General features: G+C 35.6%; 1 protein-coding gene across 4 annotated transcripts; it reads right to left on the bottom strand.

The window, feature by feature from the left end:
• Positions 1 to 1,554: 1,554 nt before the first annotated feature.
• On the bottom strand, positions 1,555 to 20,524 carry Ccnc (cyclin C). 4 transcript variants are annotated; one of them, XM_087187936.1, is made up of 14 exons: positions 20,284 to 20,524; positions 17,248 to 17,354; positions 17,013 to 17,091; positions 16,137 to 16,221; positions 15,899 to 15,968; positions 13,042 to 13,093; positions 11,369 to 11,424; positions 10,321 to 10,356; positions 9,558 to 9,649; positions 8,684 to 8,751; positions 5,514 to 5,593; positions 4,246 to 4,364; positions 3,398 to 3,492; positions 1,555 to 2,855 (listed from the first exon to the last, which is right to left on the bottom strand). In XM_087187936.1, exons 2-13 carry the CDS (start codon positions 17,248 to 17,250, stop codon positions 3,441 to 3,443), a joined length of 792 nt encoding a protein of 263 aa, XP_087044062.1. In that variant the 5' UTR covers positions 17,251 to 17,354; positions 20,284 to 20,524; the 3' UTR covers positions 1,555 to 2,855; positions 3,398 to 3,440. The 4 variants fall into 4 exon arrangements, with proteins under 4 accessions (XP_087044062.1, XP_021098329.1, XP_004921220.2 ...); XM_021242670.2 differs by lacking the exon at positions 17,013 to 17,091 and having other exon boundaries at positions 20,284 to 20,516; XM_004921163.4 differs by lacking the exons at positions 3,398 to 3,492; positions 17,013 to 17,091 and having other exon boundaries at positions 20,284 to 20,513.
• Positions 20,525 to 24,304: the final 3,780 nt, after the last annotated feature.

The following is a 24,304-nucleotide window of genomic DNA, read 5'->3' as shown; positions in this document are numbered from 1 at the left end:
GGGTTTAACAGCAGATTAGACACAGCTGATGTGAAAATTAGTTAAAAGAAACAGAAGTACATGGATAACTCATAATGTTGAGAGAAAAAGCAAATTACACAAATATAGTTCAACATAATTTTAAAACATACAGAATAGGGCCGGGCATTTAGCTCAGTGGTTCCACCACCTGCCTCGAAAGCACAAGGTCCCGAGTTCGATCCCTGGTACCCACACCCCCAAAAAAACCTGTCACTTCATCTGTAACTGGGTTACTTATCCTTTTTTGAGACTCATCTCCAAAATGACTGTTCTGAGAAATGACTAATAAATGCACAGTATACACCATACTTGGCACACAATAAATGCTATAATTAAAAGCTGCTGGGCCGGGGATTTAGCTCAGTGGTTCTGCCGCCTGCCTCGCAAGCACCAAGGACCAGAGTTCAATCCCTGGTACCAAAAAAAAAAAGAAAGCTGTTACATGTAAATGTGGAAGTAAACAATAGAGGAATGACAAAGTCAAAAGGAAGAGTAGGGAGTGGAAATAAGAGGTTGGTGGAATAAGACAAAGGTCTAACATTTTCCTTATGATGTAGCAGCGCTGTCCAATGCAAGGTGTTGTTTTTAAATTGTCTATTTAAAAAAAAAAGGTAAAATCTTAATGTTTAATTTAACCCTATATATCCAAACATCATTTAAAATATGTAATCATTATAAACAAATTGATATTTTACATTTTTTTGTTTTGTATTAAGTATTTGAAATCCAGTGTGTACAGTATTTTTACATTTTGAGCATATCTCAATTCAGACTAGCCACATTTTAAATGTTCAATAGCCACAAGTGGCTAGTGGCTATCATAATAGTCAGTGTAGTATGCTAATATTTAATTTTTAGCAATATACATCATTAGCCAGGGGTGGTCACATACGCCTGTAAAATCCCAGCATGTAGGAGGCTGAGCCAGGAGGATTGCCACAAGTTTGAGGTCAGCATGGACTACATAGTGAGTTCAAGACCATCCTGAACTACACAGTGAGAGCCTGTCTCAAAAAACAAAACAAAACAAACAAAAAAACCCATCATCAGTGGTTGATAAATCACTGCTTCCTGATGGAAGACTACCACTTTATACAGTAGTGTATAAAAAACCCCTATGTATGATGAACCCTGTCAATTTAATTTACCGATTTACCAAAAATAGAGAAGAAAACCATGTTAAATGACACGTCAAGGATATAATCAGCAAAATTCAGGTTGTGGTAAACTTCCAGTAGACAAGTAAACCAAAATGGAAATTTTTGAAAATGAAATGGAGGATCCATGAATTTAAAAAAACTTAGAGACTAATGAATAAAGTGCAATGTGTAGTCCTTATTTAAATCTTGGAAACAAGAACTTTTAAATACTTATCTTTTTTTTTTTTTTTTGGTACCAGGGATCGAACTCGGGTCCTTGCACTTGCGCAGCAGGCAGCAAAACCACTGAGCTATAAATACTTATCTAAAGAAAGAATCTCAGAAAACAATACACAATAAATTCAAGACAATGAATTCAAGACGCTAGTCAGTATGGATGGAGAATGTACTTTTATTCTTGTTTTATACTAGGAAGTCAACACTGAATAATCCATTGTTCACAAGCTATAAAAATTTTTAATCTTTAAATCGTACATTAATATCCTATGACTCCAAGTTTTATTTATCACTCTCCTTCAAGTATGAAGAAAATGATTAATTTATTAGGTTTCACAGACAGCACAGTCCTACTGACATAACATTTAGTCTGAAATCCTACACTTGTCAGAATAATAGCCAGTATCAAACTGGCCTGAAACCTGATTGTGTTCCTGGCTCAGGATACCTGCAATAAATTTATATGTCCACACTAAGACACAAAATTAAACTACGATGTATTAATTTTATTTTAAAAACTTTTCACAGCTAAAAATTAACAAAGATTTTACCAAATTTTAACCTTATTATGGTATTTTATTCAATTTTCAAAATGCCTGTTTAACTGCAAATTAATTGCAAATCACTTGATATGGATTGCTTTTTAAAATTTTCCCAGCATTTCAAAATAGTTATGGAATTAATGTAACTTTTAAAACGTCAAAATTATGCTATACATATTGCACTCTTCTGCTAGACAGGGCTAGTATCTTCCATGGCAAGATACCAAAACTACTTAATAAAATACATTTTAAAAACCAGTAAGTACTTGATTAATTTCCCTGATTATTTCTAGGATTTTTGTAAGGTTTGATTCCTTAAATAGTTTTAAAGTTTAAAGTACAGAGGGGATAAAAACCCTCATATATTGATCTTTTTATGTCCTTTTTTGGTCTCTCAATGACCAAAGAGAATTTTAAACAAATCATGTTTTGTTTCCTGACATAATAAAAAGCTACAATTTTTATTATACAAATTAAGAAGTAGTATACTAAGCAAAAGCTACTAATTTTGAAATATCTATGTATGTCTGTCTGTAGGTTCCCTCAGAACCTTTCTCAACTTTTTTTTTTTTGGTACCAGGGATTGAACTCAGGTCCTTGTGCTTGTGAGGCAGGCAGCAGAACCACTGAGGTAAATCCCCAGACCCTTTCTCAACTTTTATAACGAAGAGATTTTAATCAATTATGTATTAAAATCAAATTAGGTAAAGAAAAACTTATTTTTCAAAAATAAAATCACTTCCCAATATTGCTTGACAGAAACAAGCTATTCATTTTCATTTGTGTTCCACTGAAGACATTACTGAAATCTGTCCAATGGTTTATTTCCAAGAGGTCCACTATGGAATTCTTCGGAATGTTTTAAGATTGGCTGTAGCTAGAGTTCTGACTTCCATTTGGACCCTGCTCTCCTTCACTGTTCAAATGGGGAAGAAAGAGATTTTATACTAATTAAAAGGTTCATTTCTAGCACAGATAAGCTTACTAATTTCTGAAGTTCATTATTTTGTGGCATAACTCTACAAAACAAAAATATTCCAAAGAGGATACTTTTATAGTTAGAGACACTGATGTGGAAAAATTAAAATCCAGAAGACTAACATTTGGTTGTATGTTTTTATTCTTATGTAACTTTGCGCTCTCACACATAACAAGCAGTCTGAATGTTAGTGTCCATATACACTAAAAAATTTTAGAGTATGGGGTTTCACTGTTATTACAGGTATCACTCAACATAGAGATTACAGCTTCTTCTGAACAAATTTCCTATGAAATTAAATTTAACATATAAATTCCTATATCTATTATTTAGGAAAATCAAGTGTCCTTCAAAAAAAAGGTTGTACAATGGCATGATAAAATCATATGTAATTACAGCAAACTTTTATAAGTCAGAAAAAAATGGTAATTTTCTGTAAAATACTGAATATTTAAAATAAAAACTAAAGCTGAAAATACCAGTAACTGTGGCAATAGGATTATTGCCTTATCTTCTCCACCATCATCTTGCAGCTTCAGGCCCTGCCACTAGTGGAGAATCACTCAGGGAATTTCTGCAAAAAATGCATCCAAAGGTAGCTGTTTGAATGGCTGCCTTAAACAGCTCCTTGTGTAAGTATTATTCCTTTCCAAATTGTAACATTAATTTAATCAGCAGCAATATATAAAATCTGTTAATGTTTTATGATTACCTGTCTAGATAAAAGATAAAGATGGGTACCATTTATTTTCCTTCTCACCTTTTTCCCTACTCCAAATGATCTGATATAGATATACAGCAAGGGCTCGGAACAACTGAATAAATCAAACAGATCCCACTTAAAACAATAACAAACCTCTTAGCATAGGTGATTCATATTTAGCAAAATGATGTTATTGTGCGCTGTGGATCACAGGTTTACACAAAGCCAAAATTCTTTATCTTCACCATATCAGATCACTCGCTGAAATTTTTGAAAACTGCTACTGAAATTTATAAACTAGAGTAATAGCCAGTAGTAGGGGAGAAGGAATAAAAAAAGAAGGCACAGAGACAAACTAATACAGAACTACTTGAGTTTATGTACAGTATGTAGCTATATGTTGAGGGATACCTGTAATAGACCTCTAATAAGTTAGCAAAAATGTTCAAATTAGTATGTTTTTAAAAATGAAACATTTTCAAAGTGTCAAGTCGCAAACTGAAAAAATTAACGTGAATTATGAAGTTTTGGTAGAAGTTTTAATAACAGAAAAATAATCTAAGAAAGATCAGAAATGAATACAATATATAAAACGAGATCAATAATTAAATGTCTACAAAGTACCTGTTTGGAGGTGGTTTTGGTTTTGGCATCTTACTAAGAATAGTTGCCATCTCTTTTCTCTCATCGAAATTCTTCCACTGCTCATATAGTTTTAAAATAACCCTGATTATTTCCAAAATCTAGAAGAAAACATTTAAAAAATTCTCAGTGGCAAAAACTAGCAACATTTAGTAAATAAAGAACACATATCACATGCAAGGCATCCTTCAAAAAAACAGTAAAAAGTCTCTGTGCCTAGGTATTCCGGTTAGGTTAGACAATCTTAAATTTGAAAGCAGTAATTTTCACCATCCTGCTGCTTAGGCTTTTCCTCCTAGCCTCTTATCTTTCAACATGTATTCCTTATCCATTCTTACTGAATCAGTTATTTCCCCTTCTCTGCTAATATCTTAAACCAAACAAAACAGTAAAGCACTAACAACAAAGATTCTAATCATAAGGGATCTGCTACAATAGAGCATATTCTCTAATATCAATTGTTTCAAAATAATTTAAGGAGCTGGGGATGTAGCTCAGTGGCAAGTGCAAGGTCCTGAGTTTGATCCCAAGTACAAAAAACAAAAACAAAAACAAAAACCCAACAGAAAAATCAAAATAATTTAAGGGGAGCTGGGTGTGGTGGTGCACACCTGTAATCTCAGCACTCAAGAAGCTGAGGCAGGAGGATCACCTTGAGTTTGAGGCCAGTCTGGGCTACACAGTGAGTTCAAGACCAGCCTGAACTACATAGTGAGACCCTGTCTTAAAAAACAAAACAAAACCCCAACAGGGGTTTAAGGGTAGGTAGTACATACAAGACATTGTTTAGATTCTCTTTTAATTATTCTACATGTAAATTAAGACAAAGTTGTAGCTGCAATCTATCAATCCAACTTCCAATTTAGCCCTTTCCTCTTGACCTAAGTAGACCTTGCTTTGGATTAATTTTAATATTTTCAATATATGAGCAGAAAAGTTGAAAACATCATTTTCCAGGGATAGACTGTTACAAAAAAGTTTACAGTAACATTTAACAGTCACTAGGAAGCTTTGAAAATAACCCTGCAAGTCAGAGGTTACTTTGCAACCAATCAAACCAAAAGTTTACCATTCTATTAACTCTAAAGCCAAAAACATAACTAACCAACATCAACTCTTCTCACCAAACATATATTTAGTATTTTTTAACCAATAATCTTAGTCTGATGGGCAGTTTATGATTTTAGGCTTATAATATAAAAATGACATGAATTTTTAAATGTCCAAGTTAAAATAATCTTAAAGAATACCTTCTCCATATCCACAGAAAGCTCAGCAAACCACTGCCTGGCATCTTTCTGCTGTACCACACAGGCTACATGTAGACAAGCTGCAAGGAAAATGGGTGATAACTGCTCATGTTTAACTGCAAACATGGTCTTAGAACTAAAGATTCTCACAGATTTCATGTAAATTTTCTAATAGTATTTAAAAAAATTATACAGCTACATTTAAGAGTTACTGTTAACCATCTCATTAATTTAATCTGAAATAGGTAGAAAAAATTACTAGACTAAGGTTCTTGACATCTGCTCCTTTGCTGTGTACTAGTCATGGTGCAGATCCCTTAAAGAGGGCATGTTAGAGAAGATGTGAACAGGAAAGTCATTTCTGATCAGTAGAACAAAGTAATCGAACTGCACCCAGAAGTCAGTGTGACAAAAACAACCCTCCTGCCTATCAATATGTTGATGTTTCAACAATGACTATTATTTTGCTATTTCAATTAAAAGCAATGTTACCTCTACTTTTTTTTGCTTTTGAAATTATTAGCACATGATCAAATTATGTGATAGCTGAATTCAGTGTTATAATCAAATATAGGTTAGAAAAAAAAGAATAATTGTATAGAACACAATTATATATATTATATACAACCTAAATAACAAAGATAGTAAAAGAGCCCCAACACACTTATCTACATACAGTTTTGCCTAAAACAATTCCTACTATGCAGCCCGGTGACCCTGCATCCCACAGCAGCTTAAGAGTTATACTCCATGGGCTGGGGATGTAGTTCAGTGGCACCACACCTGCCTTGCAAGCACAAGGTCTTGAGTTTGATCCTGGGTACCAAAAAAATAAGTTAAACTTCCTGGTCTGGTCAGTCGTATTACTCTGCTAAGGATGACACTATAGGTAAACAGCCCCTCGAGGGGCTGGGGCCATACGCAGCTTGGCAGTAGAGCACTTGCCAGGATCGTGTGCCAGCAGCAAGTCCCATCACCAGTGTGGACTGACATACACCTGCCCTGAGTCAAAGGAGGCTACAAAGTAGGTTCAGAAGAGACCGAGAGGCCAAAGGATGGAAAAAATAAAAACAAGCCCTTAACATACAATGGAAAAATGTCATGACAGGCACATATATGGAGTAAACTACACAGTGAGAAGACATCCTAAAATCACACTGGAATGATGTTGAGAAATCATTTGAAATCACTGAAATGACTTTGAGAGGGAAGGGAGGAAGGATGTCACTAAAAAAAGTATAATCTGAGCCAAGTCTTTAAAAAGAAGGTGAGAGTAGGAGAATGGTAAAAAGCAACTGCAGATTTTATCCAGCAATTGAGAGCACTGAAAGGTTTAAATGGGAGACATATTCATTTTTTTAAAAGTTCATTCTAGCTCAGGGTTCCTCAGCTTTGACACTATAGTCATTTTTGATTGGACAATTCTTTGAGTCTGTCTTATGCACTATAGTATGGTTAGCAGCAACCTGGCTTCTACCCACCAGGTGCCAGTAGCATCCTACCTTAGTTGACAACTGAAATCATCTTCAGACGTTGCCAAATAAATATCCTCCAGGAGGCAAAATTATCCCCCACTGAAAACCACCAGGCTAGCTTAACAGTACAGAGGACAGACTGGCTCTCTTGAGCACATGGATGCTGGCGACCAGTCAATTAGCTAGGAGATTGCTGTGCTAAACTAGATGGAAATCAGAAAGAGATTATAAAAGGGACAACTGAGAGGAAGACACAGAAAGTACTGTTAACCAACCAGACATAGCTATCAAGGGAGATAAAAGAGCCACTGCTAGATTTCTCACCAAGATACCTACCTAGTGCTATTCACACCAAGCTGGCAAAGACATTAAAAGGAGGAACATATTTGGGGGCCAAGTGATGGGTTCATCAGTCCTGATTATGAGTCTGAGGTGGTGGAGAGATACCAAGTGAAGCTATGTAAAAGGCTAATGGACATAAAGAAATGCTAGGAGCAAGATCTTGGCTAAATAAATTTAAATGTTTTGTCATGTAAGAGAAGGTATAAACCTCAGGAAGACTACCTTGGAAGAATAAGAGCCACAGGGATGGTAAAGCCATGGCATATGTTCTATTATCCCCTCCTTCCTACCTATGCAGATCCCAGTACTTCTTCCCATTGAATCGAGATACTACTTCAGAATATCTCCATATGCAATACTTTTTTATTTTTATTTTTTAATTTTTATTAATGTACATGTTTTCTGTTTTTTATTTGGGGGGGCGGGGTACTGGGGATCGAACTCGGGTCCTTGAGCTTGCACAGCAGGCGGTGAAACCACTAAGCTAAATCCCCAGCCCCCATATGCAGTACTTTTTAAGAGCTGCCAGTGCTACAGAAGTATAAGTAATAACTATTTGTCATACCTGATGTAAGAAGGCTAGAAAACACCAATATTTAAGGAATAATTGAAAATGGAAACCAATAAAAATAAATCTGGTGAAAGAACAGGAAAAGCTAAGAGGATTGAGTCACGAACATAGAAGAAGCAAAAGGCACAGAAGCTAACAAATGCTTGGGGGATCTAGTAGGCATTATTTAGTACTCTACAGGCTATCTCATTTAACTCCTGAAATAACTCTATTTGAAGTTATTAGTATCCATGAAAGAAACGAACTCAGCAAGTTTAAGTAATCTCCTCACAGCCGTAGAGGAACCAAAGTTTAAACCTGAGACTATGTGACTCCAAAGACTGAGTTTTACCCCATTATTGCTCTGCCTTCCCTAGACAGTGAAATGGTTGATAACTCTTCCTCTAGCGAGACAGGATCAAAGATACTCTTTTACTCAACCCCTGAGTACTTAACTGCACTCAGGAATTAAAAAATAATCCCAGTTACAAGACTTCCAACTAATACTGGCAGGGTTAATTCTGAGCTTCTGTCCCTAAGCAAACAAAAATGTTCTATTTAAACAGATTAAAATAATTTTAAATGTTTAAAAAAAAAAAACCTGCCAAAAAAGGGGGGTGGGGTAGGGCAATAATTGTGATTTGTGACAGTGGCAGTTCATATTATGCAAAGTTCACATGCAAGAATTAGTCTATTACTTTATGGAATATAAAAACAAAGTAAGATAGAATGAAATTTATTTTATGATGACCTAACTAGGTTTATAACAATTTAATTAATAAAGGCACACCACGCTTACATACCTAAAGCTATCATGAAAGGAGGATACAGTAGGCAAAGATCCGTTCTGTAGGTATCATTCACTATCCTCCTATAGAAATGTAAATCATATTATTATGGAAAGCAGAACTACTTTATCTCATTGTACATTTTCTCCCAGAGAGGGTCAGATTTCCTATCTTTGTACACATTTTTTTCCCCCTTTCCATTACTGAGCACAGCTACAAAGATGAAAACATCAAGGCAAAGGATAGATGCACAAATGTGACAACAAGTAAGTACACATTACTGAATAGAAAATTTATATACTAGTGAATAAAATATATTTAAAACTCTGAAACCTCATAATTACAATATAAAATAAACACATTTGTAATTTTGTTTTGTTTTTTGAGACAGGGTCTCACTATGTAGTTCAGGCTGGTCTTGAACTTATTATGTAGCCCAAGCTGGCCTTGAACTCATGGCCATCCTCCTGCCTCAGCCTCCTGAGTGCTGTGATTACAGACATATGCCATCATGCCTGGTTTGTAATTTTTTTAAAAATCTGAAAATCACTTTAAAAAAAGAAAAAAGAAAATAAAATTATATGTATGGTGAATACTACAGAAACATACTGGTTATTTTAAAGATAAATTCACTTCTAATTTTCATGAAAATAGTCTTATTCATACAAATAAAATTTTAACAGGTATATTTAGCAAAAAGATAATGTACAATCATTCTAGCATTTTTACTATCATAGTTATTAAAATTCACTAAACAAGTATTTTGCTCAACATAAAATACCTTGGGACACTAGTTTAATGACTGTAAAAATACCAAACTTCACATTTAGCTGTCAGCCTCCCTGTCTGATTAACATGTCACACTATTAATAACTTCTGTTCTAATTACCATGCAAGGGGAAGCAACATGTCTTCTTGGCCCATGTCCTGCACATACTGGAGCAAAGGTCTATAAGGATGATACACTATCAAGCAACAATCCTAGAAACAGTTTAAAAAATGTGTATGTATAAAAACAGATTACAACACAAAGAACGATATCATTACCCAACTGATTTGTATTTGTGTTTTTCAAAATGAATTTCTCTAACTCATGCTTGCTTCCCTTCTAGTCTTCTAAGCAAGTCCTATGGCAGCCCTAAACTACTGTAATAGAGAAAGCAGGGCTCTCTCTGAAATATACCTTGGTAAATCGGTTGGCAGTCAGTCAGCATCCATTCATTCCCTTAGAGACTCAAAGTGTCACATCTGCAACACACTGAAACCTCTTATTAGCCTATAAATCCATAATTCCCAACTGGAGGAACAGAATTCCGCCAAAGACAATCTATCTTTAAATAACACCACACACATACACAAACTGTGTGCATTATTTACAGTGGTTTAATGTCCTGACTTGTTTGGTTATAATCCTGTTATAGTTACTATAGAATAGAAAATTTTTTCCATCCTGAGTAGGATATACCAATTATTTTATAGGCTTCAGAGAGGAGATAGGTGATGTTACTAGATAATTATGATTTCAGCATCACATGACATACCACTTAGATGGTTTTTAAATGTACCTCCCTAGAAATCATTTCGTTAATTTCTGATTTCATTAAATTTGAAAATAAATTTTATTCTATTAGTCACAGAAAAGAAATACTTACCATTAATTCTAAAAGATAGAATTCACATTCTAATATCTGTTAAAAAAAATTATGTGTTAACTACATACATGACTCTACTCAGTTTAACATAATTTAAGACATCATTACACACATTTACTAAAAAAATTTAAATCAAAATAAAGTTGCTTATAGCAAATATAATTAGTTTTTCCTATTATATAATTCATAAAATTATGATTATAAAGCATTTAAATCCTTAAAAGACAAAACAAGCCTCTTCTAAGCAGTTTTTTTGGGGGGCAGTGTGCTTGGGATTGAAACCAAGTTTTGCATATGCTAAGCACACGTCCAGCACTGATATACATACCTAAACCCAGCATTCTCATTTTATTTTTATTTAAAATATTCTGTAAAAACTTCAGATATTTAAATATTAATTGTGGTACTGGGGATTAAACCTAGAGCCTTGCACTGAGCTACATCCTCAGATCGTTACATTTTTTATTTTGAGACAAGGTCTCAAGCTAAGTTCTTTAGGCTAGCCTCACACCCGCAACTCTCCTTCAGTCTCCTGAGCAGCTAGGAATACAGGTGTGTGCCACTATGGCCAGCCTTATTTTTAGTTTTTTTGCAGTGCTAAGGATCAAACCCATGCTGTCAGATGTGCAAGCCAAGAGCTCTGCCAGTGAGCTATATCCCCAACACCTGGGAGCTTTTAGAAAATATTAATGCCAGAGACTCCAAGCCTGAAAACCCTGATTTAGTTAGTCTGGAGAGGTCTCAACATAAGTACTGCTAAAAAGTTCCCAAGGTGATTTAATGAGCTGCCAGGGTTGATAGCCATTACTATAAAGTATTTTTCAAAAATAGAAGCTATTCAGCTTTAATAATATAAATTAAAGAACATGAACAGGAAGATCTACAAATGTAATAATATGAATGTCTACATGAATATGAATAATACTATCTATATTCTTGTAGTACTTAAAGCTGCCATTTCTAGGAGATTATTAAGCTTATTCTAATATAAGTTGGAGCTAATTTATATCTAGTTTTGATGAGTACATTATTTATACAATATACTTACATGATTCATCCTATAAGGAAATTCCTTTGGGAAGGCATATGAAAATCTAGTTTTTACTGCAGAAAACAAACAACAATTTTAACTGAAGAAATGTCAAAGCGAATTACACCAAAATTCCTTTAACATAGTACAAAATAGTGGTAGTAAACTTATGGCACACATGCCACAGTGGGCTGTTTTTATAATTGAAAACTCTAAAAGATTCACCACCACTGGTACAGAATATTGGAGGACAAGGCTAAATCATTTTCAAGTACTTGCCTTTGGCAATGCATAAGGATCTAGATTTTTGTTTTCAGGGGAGGAAAAAGACTGGATGTCAGGAATCTGTATGCCCTCCCCTATACAATGACAGAGGTTCACAAAGAGTTCTGCTTTTTAAAACAATAAATTAAAATATTTTAAAAAATCACTATGATTGTTCTATTCTTTAGTAATGTAGGGGCCATTTCTTCCAAGTGTTTACAAATGCTATAATTTGTAAAAAATTACAAAATGAAAGGATAATACCCCCCAAATGTTAGTAGTTATCTCTAAGATGTCACGATTTTTTAAAAATTAATCTATCCTTTCTGAACTTTTGTATCTGTTATATCAAAATAAATAATAAAATACAAATGAAAGCTGGGGATGTAGCTCAGTGGCACTGCGCCTGCCTGGCAAGCACAAGGTCCTGAGTTTGATTCCTGGTACCAAAAAAAAAAAAAGATACTAATGAAAAACCAGTGTTAACGATCAATCCCCATCTCCTCAAAATGGTATGGGTATACACATTTAAATACTATTTGGGAAAATTGTATAAAGCCATCATAGTACAATAATTAATTCAATCAAATAACTATGGACAGGTTCTAAATGATCTGTTTTGTGACCCCTTTCATTTGTACAAGTGGATTAAGAATTAAGACATGATATGGAAAATACTAGATTAGATTACTGTACACCTCTCAGAAAGAGGAATGACCCCAAAATACAAAAACCAGCATGGCTCACAAACTTAAAAAACACAAAATGTCATCTTCTACCTCTCCTGTATAGATCACAGAAATAATTTTATTATTATTTTTTTTTTACAGAAATAATTTAAAAAGTCTGTTCCTCTTTTGTATGCATTTTTGCTTCATCTTATAAAGATGGTGCATAGTATAAAGTTGATATCTGGTGTATAGAGCTTTCCAATTGTTATTTTATTGTCATTTTCTTTAATGTCATGATTCATACATAGATAACTAAATTCTATCTTTTTAGATAAAGAACTAAATCACCAAGTGGAGAACACAGCTCCTGACAAAGAACTAGGGCTTAAAAGTGAGCTTGACTGGGGCCAGGGATTTAGCTTAGTGGCTGCATCTGCCTTGCAAGTGTAAGGTCCTGAGTTTGATCACCTTACCAAAAAAAACCAAAAAAAAATTCAGTACCACAGATGGAACTCAGAACCTTGAGCTATATCCCTGGCCCTTACTATTCATTTGTAGCATTAAAATAATGTCTTAAAGATAATAATGTGTTACAAACTCTTTTTTTATTTTTTGCCAAAAATGCTAGTCATAAAGGTATTCTCAGGAGCTGTAATAACCACAACCAATCTCTGACATGCCTCATAAACTAAAAAAAAAAAAATCTTTATATTATGGAACTTTATTTAGAAAGCAAGGTATACATTTTGCACTTACATACAGAAGTAGCAGCAGCAATCAATCTTGTATTTGAAACTACCCCAAATTCCTATATACAAAAAAACAGATGAGGTCAGGTACATGCTAACTCAGTATTTGTTAATCTAAGGATATCTGGTCTGTTCAAAACAGAGCATTTCCCCTATATTTATAATCTGTTCAGTTTCTACCTACTTGAGGTATGAAGTATTTAAATTTCTAAATGCATTTACCTTTCCTTAAAACTGTCACAATTTTTTGTTGTTGTTAAATTCTTTTATTGGTACATTTTAGGTATACAACACAATTACATTTCTTATTGGGAATTGTACCTTTACATAATGCATCTTGGTTCTTATTTTTTCCCCATTCCTAGCCCTCCCTTCACCCCTCCACCTTTCCCTATAAAACTGTCACAATTTAAGACAAACTTTTAAACAATTTTATAATTTAATCTCAAAAGGTACCAAAAAGCCATAAAGTAATAATGCCAGTTTTCTGCACTTAACAATTTCCAAGGATGTTTAGATTTTACTTCTCTGTAAGAATAAATATTAAGTATGCTTCTTATTTAGTTGAACCTGGACTAATAGATAATTTATGTCATTTAATAATAAAATATTATATCTTTGACTAAGATAAACTTTAATTAACACTAAAAGAACTCAGAAGACCATACAAACACCTATTATGTTTTTGGGAACAGAGATCAAGAATAATAAAAGATTTCCAGGGCTAGGGATTTAGCTCAGTGGTTCTGCCGCCTGCCTAGCAAGCGCAAGGTCCCGAGTTTGATCCCCGGTACCAAAAAAAAAAAGAATAATATAAGATTTCCAAAGTTAATTCCCATTTCTTCTTTCAACTTAATACACAGTACCACCACTGTAAAGATTATTAAACAGAAAAATTAAGAATTGGTTCCTTATTCAACAAAAGAAACTAAACTAAAAACTATTTAAATACTTTCACTGTAGTCTTATCCTATGCAGGGGGAACATTACATTTAAACTTCTAACTGTAAGTGAAAATAAAAATTAAAAGCCTGATATAGCTTTTTAAAATTCTCTTATTGGTACATTTTAGGTATACAGTACACTTACATTTATCATTGGGTGCTTGTACCTGTACATGACGTATCTTGGTTATTTTTTTCCCCATTACCTGTGCGACCTTCCCCCCTCTACCCTTTCCTATTCACATAGACTTCGTTTCCATTTTTTTTCTTTTCTCATAATTTTTCCTTTCCCTTCTTTCCTTTCCCCTTCCCCTCTCAGCACCCCTACCTCTTTGGACCTTTTCTTCCTATTTCAAATTATCAATTATTCGTTTTAATGATTTTAACCCTTATTTACACTTTCAGTTTCTCACACTAGAGAAAGTATTCGGTATTTACACATGTGTGTCCTATTTATTTCACTTAAGTGTATGGCCTCAGTATGCATCCATTTAGCTATAAATGTCTCTAGTTTCTCATTCTTTATGGCTGAGTAGTACTCTATTTTATAAAAAACCCACATCTTCTTTATCCAGTTTCCAGTTGATGGGCACTTGGGCTGTTTGCAAGCTTTAGCTATTACAAACTGTGCCGCTATAAACATGGGTGCACATAAGCCTGATATATCTTAAACACCATTTGTATACCATTTCCATACATTTGGACAAAACAGAAAAATTTGGTCATAGAGATAAAAACCTCTAGAAAGCTTTTGTTAATATTATTTCTTCAATACCCAGTACCCCCCCAAATTATTTCTAATATAATCAATCTCATTACTTATGTAATAGTTAAGAAAGATATCGTAGATAATCCTGAATAACTACAATAAAACTAAATAAAAATGGGTACAAAAGCAATGTAAACTAGGTTAAAGTCAGAACTGATGTTCTAGAAAACAATTACTATTTTAAAGAAATTATCCAAAAATGGAAACATAATACCATACAAGGGTTTTATAACACTAAAGAAAACTGTCGATTTTCATAAAATTTGCTATTATTGTTTGGATTTTAGCTAAGACCTGAGCTCCCTCAACAATACTGAAAAGGTAAGTTAAACAGAAATTCAGTCTCAGCTCCAAGTTCCTATCTTTCTTCTCTTCACCTAATTTTTCTATCCTCACTATTTAAACTTTTCCTTGTTAAAATCTATATGGCTATAGCCTTTCCCAATCTTTGCCTTCTGTTTTGCTTTTCCTATGGTTTGGTAGGCAACGACCAGGAAGCAGGGAAGAAGACAGTAAGAAATAAGAGGCATATAGGTGGGACAGTCTCAGGTTACTGGAGAAAAGCTGTGGCACATAATAAATACTGCTCTGTGGCAAACAATGTCTTAAGGTAGCAGAGCCAAGAAGTTAAGAACACAAGATTAGGAGCTAGACTCCCAAGGTGCAAAGACTGGTACTGCCACTTACTAGCTGTGTGATCTTAAATAAGTTTTTTTTGAGACAGGGTCTTGCTACACAGTTCAGGCTGACCTGAACTCACTATGTAGCCAAGGCTGGCCCTGAACTTGTGTCAATCCTCCTGCCTCAGCCTCCAGAGTGCTGGGATTACAGGTGTGTGTCACCACACCTGGTTTAAATAAGTTCTTAATCTCTTTTTGCCTCAGTTGCCTCATTTGTAAAATGAGGAGGATACTACTACTATATATTCCAGGGTTATGAGAATTAAGGACTTAGAAAAGCAGTTGATACATAGTGTATGTTTGCTAAGTAAACATATAAAATAAACACATGTATTTCTTTTAATTTGTACAATTTCAATATTAAGCATAAATCACCATCTATTATCATTACATACAGCAATGTAAAAACTGAAGCAGATTCACCAACATACATTGACTATATTTTGATGAAGAACAGAAAATTGTTTATACCTCCACTTTGGATGCCAAAAACACACATGTAGGAGCCATTAATACAGGGTCTATACTTTTCAGAGAATACCTAAAATGTGATAAAACATAGTTAAATGTCACCCATTTAGGAAATGCACTGGGAAAAATATCACAGGAAATCTATGGCAAACAACTTATTCATTTACACTAAGGTTCATCAGAATTAAAAAGGAGTTTCAAATAGGCAAAACACATTCCCAAAACAAAACAGTCCTACCTGGCATAGAATCTCTTGAAATACACCGTAGCAGTGGCAATAACTTGTTGTCTTAATTTAAGATGCTCACCTAATGCTTGGATAACTAAAAGGAAAACAATAAAATTTTAAATGTACACCTGTTATAATTAAATTAACCTTGAACAATAATTTTCATGTGTTTAAATTGTGACTATATTCATTTTCAACAAAAGGAAAACCTATCCATGCTATACAGCTCTACTTGATTCACACTCGTCTAATACTGAGATCTGCACATTTGTTAAAAATATAGCAGTATGCATAAACAGGCAAATACAAAAAAGGAACTGCCCTATAACAAGTTATTCTTCCAGTAAGGAGGTTAAATGATATTCCTCTATGTTCTAAATATTTTAATACTTTTCATATTATCTTTATAATATAAAAAGAAAATGCTAGACACTTATCAAACTCATTCTAACTACCATAATGAATCCTCACAACAACAGAGGTAGGTGTACAAGAGTGACTGAGATTTATCTGTCAGTTATCATAAAACAGAGTAAAGGTTTTTTGACTAGACCCCCTTCCCTACAAAGCAAAGCTCTAGGGTAAAAATGACAACCATAGGCTGTTCATTCAAAGAATTATTTATCTGTAAAGTACCTTTCTTTAGCCAATCTTAGTGTAGTTACTTTATAAAGGCTTATGATTAGCTAACACTTTCAATTATCTTTAGTCTTCTGACATGTAAAATTCACAAAAACTCTAGGTTACTAAAAAGAAAGATAAGTTGTAAAAATTGCATGTGTAAATAAAAATGTTAAGTTTAGACTATAAGAGTTCATCAAAAATCATCACACAAAAACATTCTCATTCAAAAGTAACTAACTAGCCGAGTGTGGTGGCGCACACCTGTAATCCCCGCACTCGGGAGGCTGAGGTAGGAGGATTGCTGCGAGTTCGAGGCCAGCCTGAAGTACACAGTGAGACCCTGTCTCAAAAAACAAAGAAGGGCTGGGGATTTAGCTCAGTGGCACCGTGCCTGCCTTGCAAGTGCAAGATCCTGAGTTCGATCCCAGGTACCAAGCAAACAAACAAAACAAAAAAAGGGTAACCTATACCACTTCAACCAATAAAAAAAATTTACCATTTGTAAAAAATATCTGTAATTTCCAATACTCTTCTTCTGAGAGAAACTTTAAATCCTTCTGGCGTTCCTTCAACAGATCTTGTTTATCCAAAATCCACTGCAAACTAGAAGAAGTAAAGATGTTAAGATGTGAATGATATAAAATCAATAAGTCACAGAAGACACTCAGACTAAATAGGTTGTTCATATTCTGGAAGCATAAAGTGCCAAAAAGTAACCTGAAAAGACAGTATTTCATATGTTTCTGAAAATGCAAATTTGTAAGAATTATCTCACTAACAAACATAAATATACCCTGAAAAAAATTATCCTCTAATTTTATCCTTCTTCCTGGTCTATTGTATTAATACTACATTGATTCTAACACTCCCATATCAAGATGCATCTTAATCAGCAATGTTTTATTATCTTAATTAACAGCATGTGCTTTTTTTGGTAATACACAAAATGGAGAAGTTACTTAGCATCAATTGATGGTCGCTTAGATCCATGAAGTATATTCTCAACTGTTCATGAGTAAGGAGGGTATTTAATTTCCCTACTTCACAAATTCCAGTCATGTTAAATAATATATTTTAAATAATTTTCTAAAAGTAGAACTAATGGATCAACTTTGGTGACAACTTTAATGTAAACTGTCAGTTTGCCCTCCAAAAAGGTTACCCGTTTCCATTCTTATTAATACTTCATTTGTGTCTCATCATATTCAAGGTTCCATTCAATCATTCAAATACTTTAAAACTTAAAGGCAAAGTAATGTATCACTGCTTTTTCCTCTGAAGTTTACTTATGAGGTCAAACATTTCCTCAGGCCTTGATGGGCCAAATACAATTCCTCTATACGCTGTTAATTCTGACCATTTTTCTAATGGATTTTCATTTTTGTTATCTGTTCCTTAATTCAATTAACCAACTAGAAAAATACTTGGTGGACTTGTTTTACTGCATTTTAGTCAGAGGATGTGTTTTGTTCAATTTTCTGAAATATTGGTGATTTGCTCAATGGTTTCATCTCCACAGTCATTTTATTTTTTTAAGATAAATTTCACAAATGTCTCAAGTCTTCCTCATAGTATTTCCCATGGAGGGTAAACCAAGACTTATAAATGCTGCATTTTAGCAACTTTTAGATTACATGTAAGATTTACCATTATATGTGTCACTATGAAAAAAATGCCATGCTGATTTCCCAGGTGTAAGAAAATGTCCATCTCAGAGGCATGAAATACAGCTTTGCTTTTGGGATGGGGTGGGGATTTAAATCAGGATCTTTGCAATGAACTACAACCCTAGCCCCTTTTTATCTTTAGACAGCATCTTACTATGTCATTAAGTTGCCAAGGTTGGGGTTGAATTTAGGATCCTCCTGCTTCAACTCCCAGAGTGCTGGTGTGCATCACCTAAGGCCAACTGAAACATGGCACATTTCTTCATTTTCCTTTCATCATATTCACCTAAAAATGGCCTTTCCTGATCTTGTCCATTTCTTTTAAAAGGTGAATAAAAAATTTAAAATAAATAAAAGCTGAATAAAACTTTAAAAAAATTAGTACACATGCAATACATTCATTTCTTTTTAAAGACTTTTATTGCCTTTCATACTGCCTTTTGCAGGTCAGGGACTCCAAGATTCTCAAGGGATCTGAGTAAAGACAAGTGGCCCTTCCTCCAGAATTATATGAATTAGAAGGCAAGGTCAGTTTTTTAAAAACACATTTAATACTATAATTTTAAATTGAAGCAGGGTGTTTTGGCACACACCTGTAATCCCAGCACTGGGAGACTGACGCAGGAGGATTGCCCTGAGTTCCAGGACAGCCTGGGCTACACAGTGAGTTCAAGGCCAGCCTGACTACATAGAAGGGCCCTGCCTTAAAAAAAAAAAAAAATCTATCTATCTATCTATTCTCAATAAATGAAAGCATAATGAAAATGCTGAAGAGACAATCTTTTCTTAAAGTTGAAAAACTGACAAACGCCTGGCTACCTGTCTATTCTTAATTTCTTTCAAAGTTTATCAATTTTGCCACTACTTAAATTTGTTTCAACTCTGCTCAAGCAAATGTTTCAGGAAGAATGCAAACTAAAAAATGAGATGATCAGTACTAAAGCATCGACAGCATTTCATCTCCACAGAATCACTTTATAGCAAGAGGAAAACATGCCTTTTGAAAAATGGGTCTCCAAGTACATTGTTTCTTTTCTTCTTCGTGCAAAGGGCAGAAAAAAATGAGTGAACAGACACCAATCCCATTCACAGAATAAAAATTTAAATATTAATGCTTACTATTAAAATTTTACACTAAAATTATCTTCACCAACTATACAGTAGTAAGCCTAATCAGTGTTTATTTAACCCCATCACACCACACCTTCCTCACATAAATGTAGAGATGCTCAATATTATACCAGCTCTTTCATAGTCCCTGACTGAAACAGAAACTTATTCATGAAAAAGGTGGAAGGCACAGGCAAAATCACTGGGAAATACATTTAGAACAATATAAGACACGGGCTAACATGAATAATTCTGAGAGCATGTGCTCTGTACTTTATCAACATGAAACTCCATCTAGGCATAAAGTAGCGGCCGGACTCCCTGGTCTCCTCGAAATATTAAACACACTCAAGACAGAAAATGAATGACGAACATAATGCTGTTCTCCTGAACAAACTCCAGGCAAAAGCAAGCCACAACTGTCCTGAACAGACAACCTCACAACCCTACAGGAGACATACTTCCATCCCCCAAACCGGCCTGCCTAACCCAAGAATCCGAATTAAACACCGTCTTCCTTCCCGGAGACCAAACCCCTTCCCCCACCCTTCTCATTCACGACTACTCCATCCCCAAACTTCGCACAGGAGGACTAAGGGGTCGCCTCAAAAAAGCCCATTTCATTTCCGGTTCTGATGCCTCCCGAGAGGATCTCTCGGGACCAGAGCTGGGATCCAGGACCAGAGGGAGTAGCAGGCCCTGTCCTCACCGCCCCCTAAGAACGGGCCCCGGCGAGAAGAAAGAAGATCGCTTACTAGTGGGAGCTCTGCCAAAAGTTCCCTGCCATGGAGCACAGCTTGCCCTGATAAAAAAGCACCAGCCGGCGGAGCGGCCCGCGGAGCGACCATAGACCCAGCCCGTCGGGTAACCGCGCTTCTCGATCTGATCAGCTAAGCTCCTTTCCGCGGCGGCAACGGCAAGAGGAAGACGATGGCACCCTCTTCTTCTTGACGCCGGCTGGCAACATTCGACTGTATAAACCCGTTCCTACAGACAAAAGTTCCGGCCCGCCCCTCCCCGCCCCGCCCCTCAGTGCCAGAGAAAGGCGCGAGCGGTGGCAGCTTGCTTGCGGGCGTGTTAAAGTAGCACACCGGAACTAGTGCTCACGAAGGTTCGCGCCGAGGGAAGCCTCTCGCGAGAGCTTCTGGCCAATTTCTGCCTAGAACCCAAGTGGCTCGGTCTTCGTGTTTTCACCGCTGGCTTCATTATATCGAGAAGCAGCCCAATTTGGGGTCTTGTCATCCCATTATCCAGGCCTTTAAAAACAGCACTTGGACAGTATGATAAAGTGTAAGAGCATGTGACTTCACTTTTTCCTGCAATTGGAAAGAAATAATTGAGGATGATTTTGGCCTCCCTCACCAACCGCCCCTGCTGTCCAGTACTGGGGATTGACCCCAGGGCCTACCATACTCAGCTACATCCCCAACCCTTTTTTATTTTTTTACGTTTGAGAGAGTGGCTCGCAAAAGCACTAAATTGCCCAGGATATTTGGAACTTGTGATCCTCTTGCCTCAGCCTCTCAAGAGTTCTAGGATAGCTCAGAGGAAGTAATCCATGCAGGCGCTAACAGCCCCCGCCCCCGTCGAAAAGAGAAAACACGTACATAAGTCTCAAAACCAGACTTCCAGATCACCTACAGCAACCCCAAAGGGAAATGAGATGGAACACTCTGATATGCAACCACCTGGACCCACTGAACTGGCAACAAAAGGGGATCTGGAAAAAATGAAATCAGAAATAATTTCTCTGATAACAGGAGAAATTGTGCCCCTAGTGCAAGACATGATTAATAAATCTAGAGAAGAGCTCAGGAACATGATGGAATCCCAACATAGGAAACAAATGGAATCCATAAAACAGATGCAAATAGATTTCCAGGACATGAAAAACTCCACTGAAAGTCTACACAGCAGAATGAGCCAATGTGAGGACAGAATTTCAGATATAGAAGATAAGATTGCAATTAGTGAGGAGGAAAAGAAAAATTGCTTCAAAATTATAAGGGAACATGAGAAATCAATCCAGCAGCTGCTAGATGATGCAAAGAAGAATAACATAAGACCGATTGGGCTCAATGAAGAAACAGGAGATAGTGCAGATGACATAAAAAACTGTTCACAGAAGTGATGGCAGAAAACTTCCCAAGCAGGGAAAAAGAGCTTGACATACAAATAAGTGAGGCATATAGGACTCCAAATAGCCTTGATCAAAAAAACTCTACACATAGGCATATAATTGTTAAGATTCCAGAAACACAACAGAAGAACAAAGTTCTCCAAGCAGTCAGAGAAAAGAAACAAATCACATACAAAGGAAATCCCATCAGAATCACAGCAGACTTCTCAACACAAACCATCAAGGCAAGAAGAGCTTGGAGTGACATATTCCAAGCCCTGCAAGAACACAGCCTCCAACCCAGATTGATGTACCCTGCAAAACTATCTTTCAAAATGGATGGAGGAATATACTTTCATGACAAAGAGCACCTTAGGAACTTTGTGAATATCAAACCAGCACTCCAAAGAATTTTACACAATAGCCTAGGAAGAGACATTGAGGATCACAACCCCAAGAAGCAAAGCAGAATGAAGCCATCTGGCATGACAAGAAATTAAATGTAAAGGGGGAGAACCCAACAAAAAGAAAAAGTCATGGCAATGACAAGTCAATACATTTCAGTTATAACCATCAACGTTAATGGTCTCAATTCACCAATCAAAAGAAATAGACTGGCAGAATGGGTCAAGAAGCAAAATCCAACAATATGCTGCATACAAGAAACACACTTAATTCAAAAGGAAACTCATAGACTGAAAGTGAAAGGGTGGAAAACAATACTCCATGTGACAGGAACCCGAAAAAAAGCAGGAGTAGCTATCCTCTTTGCAGATCAAGTAGATTTCAAACCAACAGTGCCTAAGAGAGATGAAAAAGGACACTACATCCTTGTAGAGGGAAGAATCCAAGAGGAAGAAATGACAACATAAATATCTATGCACCAAACACTAGTGCACCCAACTATATAAAACAAATACTAATGAACATGAAAAGTCATGTATGCACTAATACAATTGTAGTGGGGGACCTCAACACCCCACTGTCACAAATAGATAGATCAACTAGACTAAAAATAAGTAATGAAATACTAGAACTCAATCGAACTCTTGAACAAATGAACTTAGATGTTTACAGAGTGTTCCACCCCACAAAATCAGAATACACATTCTTCTCAGCCTCACATGGGTCATTCTCCAAAATAGACCACATACTCACACACATAACATGTTTGAGTAAGTGCAAAGGAATTGAAGTTATCCCCTGTATATTATCAGACCAGAGTGCAATGAAATTGGAGATCCACAGCAAAAGAAACTCAAAAAATTTCATAAACGCATGGAAATTGAACAATACACTTCTGAATAACCAATGGGTCACAGAGGAAATTAAAGAAGAAATCAGACAGTTCCTTCAATTAAATGACAATGACAATACAACATATCAGAACCTATGGGACACACTGAAAGCAGTGTTATGAGGGAAATTCATAGCAGTGAATATGCATATTAGGAAAACAGAACGATCCCAATTAAACACCTTGATGCTGAACCTCAAGCTTCTAGAAAAAGAAGAACAGGACAACCCCAGAGCTCATACAAGGGAGGAAATTATAAAGATCAGAAGAGAAATCAATGCAATGGAGACTAAGAGAATGATACAAAAAAAGTCAATGAAGCCAAGAGTTGGCTCTTTGAAAGAATCAACAAAATTGACAAAGTTTTAGCCAACCTTGTCAGAAAAAGGAAAGAAAAGGCCCAAATCCATGCAATTAGGAATGAAAAGGGTGAAATTACAACAGACCCAGCAGAAATCCAGAGGATCATCAATACCTACTTCCAGAACCTATACGCCAATAAACTGGACAACACAGAAGAAATGGACAGATTCCTAGATACATATGAATTACCAAAGTTGAACGAAGAAGACCTAAAAATTCTGAACAACCCAATATCAACCAATGAAATTGAAAATGTAATTAAAAACTTATCAACTAAGAAAAGCCCGGGCCCTGATGGCTTCACTGCCGAATTCTACAAGACATTTAGAGAGGAAGTGTTGCCGCTACTGTTTAAACTCTTCAATGAAATTGAAAGGGAAGCAATGCTCCCAAATTCATTCCTGGAAGCAAGCATCACCTTGATCCCCAAAGCAGAGAAAGACCCAACAGAAAAGGAGAACTACAGGCCAATCTCACTAATGAACATAGATGCAAAAATCCTTAATAGGATACTGGCAAACAGAATGCAGAAGATCATCAAGAAGATCATACACCCTGATCAAGTGGGATTCATCCCAGGGATGCAGGGATGGTTCAGTATACGAAAATCAATTAATGTAATACACTATATCAATAGAGCCAAGGACAAAAACCATATGACTATCTCCATAGACGCAGAAAAAGCATTTGACAAAACCCAACATGCATTTATGATAAAAACCCTACAAAAAATTGGAATAGATGGTCTCTACCTCAAACTGATAGAAGCCATCTATGAAAAACCAACAGCCAATATCATACTACATGGTCAAAAACTGAAATCCTTCACACTAAAATCAGGAACAAGACAAGGATGTCCACGATCACCACTCTTGTTCAATATAGTTCTGGAAACATTAGCCACGGCAATTAGACAAGAGAAAGAAAGAAAAGGAATAAAGATAGGTAATGAAGAAGTCAAATTGTCATTATTTGCAGATGACATGATCCTCTATAT

This window comes from Heterocephalus glaber, unplaced genomic scaffold, assembly GCF_053883595.1.
Source record: "Heterocephalus glaber isolate CG9 unplaced genomic scaffold, H.glaber_assembly_v1.0 deba00001523, whole genome shotgun sequence".
In the NCBI taxonomy this organism is placed as follows: domain Eukaryota; kingdom Metazoa; phylum Chordata; class Mammalia; order Rodentia; family Bathyergidae; genus Heterocephalus; species Heterocephalus glaber.
Note: the sequence above shows the minus strand (reverse complement) of the source record. Positions and strands in the feature narration are given on the sequence as shown.

Coding starts and splice junctions, on each gene's coding strand:
- Ccnc (XM_004921163.4), bottom strand. CDS start 20,315: ATGGCAGGGAACTTTTGGCAGAGCTCCCACTA. Junction 8,752..9,557: donor ATGTTGCTTCCCCTTGCATG/GTAATTAGAACA, acceptor ACATTTCTATAG/GAGGATAGTGAATGATACCT. Junction 5,594..8,683: donor TCCTTTCATGATAGCTTTAG/GTATGTAAGCGT, acceptor TTTTCCTTGCAG/CTTGTCTACATGTAGCCTGT.